This window comes from Cariama cristata, unplaced genomic scaffold (genome assembly GCF_000690535.1).
Source record: "Cariama cristata isolate BGI_N322 unplaced genomic scaffold, ASM69053v1 scaffold2487, whole genome shotgun sequence".
NCBI lineage: Eukaryota > Metazoa > Chordata > Aves > Cariamiformes > Cariamidae > Cariama > Cariama cristata.
Window position 1 is genome coordinate 206,474 of NW_009626965.1, and position 7,038 is coordinate 213,511.

The 7,038-nt window shown below is 46.6% G+C and overlaps 1 protein-coding gene across 1 annotated transcript in view; it reads left to right on the plus strand.

The window, feature by feature from the left end:
- ANTXR1 (anthrax toxin receptor 1) overlaps nucleotides 1-7,023 on the plus strand; it is a gene marked incomplete at its 3' end in the record, with an annotated part of 103,272 nt that extends 96,249 nt beyond the window's left edge. Inside the window, exon 18 of the mRNA XM_009704245.1 lies at nucleotides 6,904-7,023. Within this exon, the coding sequence (XP_009702547.1) occupies nucleotides 6,904-7,023 (120 nt within the window). The remainder of the gene's footprint in view (nucleotides 1-6,903) is intronic.
- Nucleotides 7,024-7,038: the final 15 nt, after the last annotated feature.

A 7,038-nucleotide genomic window follows, 5' to 3' on the forward strand; every position in this document is an offset into this window, starting at 1 on the left:
AATGGTAGGTGTTATGAGCAATGCTGAGTTCTAGGTTCTGTATTTAGTAATGAGACACAGATGGGAATGGCTTTGTTGCAGTGATGTTTTATCACGAAATGAGACAGTTTTAATAGCTGCTTGGTGACTAACAGATACAGAGGTAGCCATGTAATTAGCGTGCTTGCTGCAGGAGGCAGTGCTTCCTGGCATGACCGACCGTACTCAGCACAGACTGATCTCACTGAGAGAGGCTGGCTAACAAAGCCCAGAAGCCAGTTAACAGTTTCCTAAAACTGTCTCCAGGCACCCTTGTGTGATTTAAAAGGCAGCACGCTGCCAGCTCAGGTCATGCAGGCAGGGATACTTCAAGCTCGCAGAATCCTACCACGTAGCAGAAGCCGCCTGGGATTTTGGGGGTTATCTTGATTGGGGTTCAGAGCACCAAACCCCCCTGGGAACCCAGAAGCTCCCCGACCAAGGCTGTTCCCAAATGATAAAATGTTGGTGGGAAGCAGATACTGGTTATTTTCACCCTGGTCTTTTCCCGGTATCACTTTGTCCAGGTACAAGGAGATGCATTTTTGGAGAGAGGTTTTGTAAAGCACCCCCTGCAAAAACCACTTTCAAAAGAGGGGGTCCACACCACGCCAGCTATAGGCAATTTTTCTCTGTAGCCACAGGAGAGGCAGCATGAGCCGTCTATGCCATTTGGCTCTTGCAGGCTGCGGACAGGCAAACTGCCAGTTTACCGCCTTCCTCTCCCCATGGGGCTTACAGCTGCTATCAGATCCACTGTGACTCTCCACTCTCTCTTCCTCCTTCTCTCCCCACTCATCACCCTCACAGATGTTTGGGGAAGTTTCATGGCTGGACTGAGTTCAAATCAAGCACCCCGGTTCCTTGGTAGGGAGGGTGTGGAGAATTTAGCGTTAGTTTCCCTCATCCATGTATGTGCTTTGCTTTTAAAGTAGCTACGGTTCAGTAAATCATCTCTTTGCAGAGACTAGTGGTAACTCTCACATACATTTAATGTTTGCCTGTTACTCATTTGGCCAGTAACTCCTAAAAGATTTTGTGCATGCTTGATTCAGATTCGGATATCAAATCACAGGTTAATTTTTTACATCTCTTTTTTCTCTCTCTCTCTTTCTTTTTTTTCCTTTTTCTCTTTCTTTCTCTTCTCTTTATTTCTGTTTTTCTTTTTATTTCTCCTCTTTCTCATAACAACAGGGTAAAACAGGATATTGTTTATGAGAAGTTTGAATTACTAGTGACCCATACAAAACAACATTAAGGATCATATCTTTTCCAGTGCCTCTTTTTAAACCCAGGAGCTGAGAAGCCAGTCCCAGTGTTTTACGATCTTTAAATGTTGATATTTTTCCAGGTATTAATTCCAGCTTGATAGGAAACCAAGAGAAACAGAAATATTTTTCATCTTCACTTCAAAAAAATGTGCTCCATCTTCCTCTGTTAAAGAGATATCTTTTCAGTACTGTGGAGGGCATGCCACTGCGCTGGGACTGACTTGCCTTTCCTAAATTACCTTTCCGCTGTGCCGTGAGTGAGCCTCGCCCTGAACAGCTGGAACCACAGAGAGCAGGGCTGAAATGGAACAGAGGAAAAAGCTCCCTCCTAGTTTGAGTCCTGCTGTGATGGGGGCTGGAGACCTAGCTGGTTAGAGAAAAAAGAAATACTGCAGTGTCCCAAGAGAAGGGGCCATCCTCCCCACAGCTGGATTCAATGTGCTGAATCCCAGTCAGTGTCTCTGTATGTCATTGTGCACTGTGCTCTAAGTGACAGTCTCTCTCCCAGTTAGTTTCCAGACTCAGATAAAAGCAGAAAGAGAGGCAGGAGGAGGTGGAAAGTGGCTTGGACAAGGCTGTGGAGCTCCTAGGAAATGCCACAACTTGGCTGAGGCATCTGCTGCTCTTTGCACCCCTGCTTGCCCGATCCATGTCCAAGACGCAAATGCTTCAGCTTGCTCTCTTGAACACTCGGCAACCACCACCCTGTGCTACGACCTCAGTAGCCTCATGTCCCCCTCACCCCACATCCCACCCTTCCCTTTCAACCCAGGCAGCGCTCCTCAGTCAACCAGATGTGAAGAACAAAAGGAAAAGCTTGGATCAAGTGTGTAACCCTACGGCACTCCGCATGCAAAGAACTCATAGGGCGAGGCCCACAGTCAGAGGAGACGAGCCTCCCACGGCCGAGTGCTTTGTTGTCCTACAGGCAGTGCTGCCTGCCTTCATCCCTAAGATAATTAGCTGTCGAAGGTGAAAGAGCAAGGCTGCTCCAAGCAGAATTCATTATGCACATGCCTGCAAGCAGTACGCTCTAGAAAAAACAACATAAAATGTGACAGTGAATTGCCCTCACTGATTTTGCTGATTCCACTAAATTTCACATCTCATAATGTCTCCATATTGCTTCAATTGTCTCTTCTGAGGCACAGCTGTGACTCTCCCCACTGAAGCCTTGTGGCTGCAGAAAGGGAAATAAAACCTAGCCAAGGCGTTCAACACAGCAGCCTTTTAATATACAGCCTGTTCCCTACATTCATACGTTCTGTATCTCCAACTACTCTCTCCCTGCTAGAAAGACTAATAGAATTGGCTCCTCTTATTCTCAAAGCTGTGGTATAATCTGGTTTTTCTCCTGGGACGAAAGGTGACTTCTGTTTAAGGATCCAAAGTAGTATTTAGTGGAAATGGGTTCAGTTCCTACTTCCCAGATGTTCTGCCACCATCTTCCACATCCACCTCATCTAAATTTGGACACCTGAATAAGGTAATAAACCTTAATAGATAGCCAGGAGGGGCTGCTAACTGCTGGCCATTGAGACCCTCCTAAAATCATGTGAAGGTCCTTATGTTTCCACTGATTGTAGAGAGATCCCACACTCTTCTTACTGTAGTACCTCAGACACTCACTCTGGTTTTGCATCCAGATCCCAAGGCTGGACAAGGCATTTGGGCCCATTTATTTCTAGAGGGTCTATTACTGCTCACGTCAGTTTGTGTTATCTGTGGGATGAACTGAATTGTGCTGGCAATGGAGAGCCCTGTAAAAGCTTGAATGGATGGGTGATTAGCCAGCCAACTTGATCTTCAACGAGACAGTCTTCCAGATAAAACAGCACTGAACCATGGAGTAGGTCAATGATGCTGATGTTTTATTTTTCTATTGCAATTGCATGGTACAAAGCCCAGCTGTGAATCAGGGACCCCATCTGGTAAGTGCAGGTGGGAAAACACATCTCTTGCCACACATTTCAGAGAAAGCTGGGTCTTCAGAGCTCTAGGATTGCTTGTTTGTGGTCACACTCTGGCTAGCACAACCTCTGTGCTTTTGTGTCTGTTATCATATCGCTAGATATAAGATAAGAGCCCTGTTTAACATCCAGCTTTTTGGTTGAAGTAGTTCTCTTCCTCCTGGGTCTGCTTTGCATCTGTACCCAGGGCACTAGTAAAACATTTTCTGCCTCTCCTGTGCAATGGCATAGTAATTTGTTTCCTGGATATCTCCTTGTCATTCAATCTGACGATTCTTCTCCCTAGGAGATGTTGGCTTCTTCTCCTCTGAGGCAGTGTAGCTGCCAAAGTCCATCTCAGCCCACTTGGACTGAAAACTCCTATCTGGCATTCTCCCCCTCATCTGCACGGGTGAGAGAAATGTCAAGCAATGAAACACAAGAACTGCCCTGGTCTGTCGGTTCACGTGAAAGGAGGAGGAAGCCTGAACTGTGTATCTGCCCTTCACACGGGTTGGATGCCTTGCAGAATTACCCATTGGACAGCGGTAGAAACAGGTCGCTGTCAATTCACTGCAGAGCAGCAGACCCAGGCAGCAAAGGAAATAAGAGATAGGGAACAGCATGCTTGAGCTGAGAGAAAGGCACGCTCTGTCCTGTTGTAAGGGGAAGAAGGTTTGAACTCTGAAGTTAGACCAGCATAACGCACAAGGGAATGAGGAGGAGGTATCTGATGAGTACAGCTACATGCTGTGCTCGCTCTGGGTCAAGTCTGGCTCTCGTGTCTGCGCTGCCGTGCTGTCTGTTCTCCGGTCTGCATCTGAGCGGCTTATGCTCAGCCTCCAGTCCAACTACCTGTTCAAACCAGACAGCATGTCCAACAAGCCCATGTTAAAGCACAGTTATCAAGGACACTGGAGATTTAATCACATTTGAAAAAAGAGCTCTTTAATTTCAAAGCAACCCTATTACTGGAGAAAGAGAGTTATCATTAGTCATGGATATAAGCAGTAGTTCATGGGCATAGGGTCCCTAGGTGGTAGCTGACTACAAAAACCGGGGTAAACATAGTGCAGCTATACTTTGGTATGAATTGCTAGCACCTTTCTATGATAACGGCCCTGCTGATCTAGCCAAGCCAAGTTTTCATCAATAAGAAGTCAAATCTTTGCCGGCGCACGCGATGCACAGGAGGTACTCTCTTACCATTTTGGACCATGCCTTGGGCATTGCTGTGAGTACTAGATGGCTTTTAGTCCTCCAGCCCTGCCCCAGCCCCAAACCCAAAGATTTCTGAGCCTCACTGCATCCTCTTGAATGCTCTTAGGGCGGTGCTCAGTTCCATTTGGATCAGCAGCACCATAACCTCACCCCTGGAGCATCCAGACAGAGTATCTCTCCACACAAAAACAATTGCAACTTTTTGTTCTCTGGCTGGGGTTCCTGGACTGCTGCTTTTTGTTCGGGTTTATTTTATTCTCAACATAAATAAAGAAAACAAAACTAGTGCAAGTAATAGTCTGAAACTGCTAAAGTTACATTGCAGGAGACATGGAACTAGAACAAGGAAAACATTCTCATGGGGTTTTTTTTTTCTGAGTAGAATTGGTTAATCTTGGGTTCAGACTTTACTCACTCAGCAGGCCTGCCCTACAATATTTACTTACAATCACAGCAAAGTGCATTAAAACAATGTTAAAGCAGTCACACCAGCCCACAAAGAGCAAATAGAACTAGGGACGCTCTGAGATGAGACGGCGGTGTGCTTATTTCAGGCCTTCCTCTGCCTATCAGCTGGTGCCCCATTTTTGGCCAGCACCAGAGATGCTGGGATGCTGTGGAGGGAGCGCAGTGTTCCTGGTCAGGGGCGCTGCCCACTCTGGTGGTTCATTTTGTATTGGCATTTTGTCCTCTGCAAGGGATGGACAACCTGTCCCCGCTACACAGATGCTGAAGGTAGTGCGGTGTACGGAGCAGTGGTCAAGCCTCTCCTCCCTTTTCTCCTCTACGTTGTTGTGCTGTAAGGACAAGCCTTAACTGAGAGACCATTAATCCTCAAGGAGGGGCATTACCTCGGGCATATTCATGACCATTATGTGGGTCTCTGCTCTGCCCCAGAGTCTGATTCCTCGAGGAGAGCCTGAGTTGAAGCCAGAGGTTCTTCCTGGTGACAGAAGGCCAGGGCCGAGCCATGCAGAGAGGGCTCAGCTGCCACTGTGCTCAGAGCAGCCCTGACGTGATGCTCTCATCTTGAACTTGATGCAGTTCAAGGCGCTGTGAAATCTTTGTTTTCCTTAAATGACCTTTGCTTGCACAAGACAGCCTGCACTCAGCTGTGGGCTGCTCTGCATACTTCATCGCTTCAGCAAGGAATCCACTTTCCTCTGCTGAACGGCTAAGGCTCAGACAGATGTTTCTTCACATCCACGGAGCATGATGATATAATTGGCAGAGCTCTTGGAGAGGAGCTGTCTGTATCTCTTTATGTGTCAGCCCCTTCCACGCCAGCTCCTCTCATCCGTGTCAAATCCTTCTCCAGCGCCCTTCTGCCCTTCTACCAGCATCTCCCTTACTTCGCTTTGAGTCCTGCCTCTGCAGAGCATTTGTCCGTAGGCTGGGTACAGCAGGGAGAAGATACAGAGCCGTGCAGAGGATTAAAATGGATGATGATGTTACCCCAACAGATCTACTCCAGCCTGCATGGGCTCAAGGCTCTGTTTGGCATTTTTTCACCAGGAAAAACATTTACTTTGGGAGAGGAGAGAGGAGAGAGGAAAACAGAAAAAAGGCTAACGCTCACAAATCCAAAAACAAAGTATGGACTCAGAAATTCTCTAGTGCCTTTTTGGATGATTTCACGTCTAAAAGAATGAATCCGTAATACAATAGTGCTGATTCTGACATTTGAGTATTTACAGTGGGATCTTTTGCAGGTGGAACTTAGGAGGAAAAAAAAAAAAAAGAACAGCTCAGAGGGCAAAGGTTTTGTTTAAAAATGTACAACAAACTGTAGCTTAGCATCAAAACCCAAGAAAAGCCATTTATTGGCTTCTTATGAGCACTAGAATATCAAGACATCCTAATGAAGAATGGATGTTTTTCAGGAAAAATTGTGAGCAAGAAACTGTCATAGTTAAATGTAGTTAAATCTTCCCTTTTGCCTGGTTGGTAAATGATTAGAAATAGTACACAAAAGCCAGGTATTTGAAGGAGAGAGAGGCTCCAAAGGTGCAAAGTCCAGATTTCACGTTGTTGGAAGTTTAAGACTGAGGTCTGGGAAGAGGCATCTGTAGAGGCAGGGACCACGGGTCATGCAATGAATCAGACACCAGCTCTGAAGAATAGGAATGGCTCTTGGCAGCTCTTGCAGCCTCAGTATGACTTGAGGTACTTGACACTCTGCTTTAAAGATCCTGGAGTCAGAAAACAGTATGGGAGGATTTCATCCTCCTTCACTGCAGAAGCTGTTGTTAGGGTTTAACCTCTTGGTTGCTCGGTGCCAGACTTGCTCTTATAACATCCGTCTCTGAGCAAGAGAGGGAACAGAGCAGTGTGCCCAGGAATACTTAAACTGACGTCAGAGTTGCACACAGCCAGGAAGGTGTCTCAGCTGTGATGCCATTGCCTCTAACTCTGCTTTTCCACTTTGTTCTCTTTTGTTTTAGGGCCGTTGCATCAATTTCACCAGGGTGAAGAACACAGAGGCCCCACCCAAATACCCGCTCAACAATGCATACCCTCCGTCATCTCCACCTCCAGCACCCATCTACAACCCTCCGCCCCCAGCTCCGATCTATACC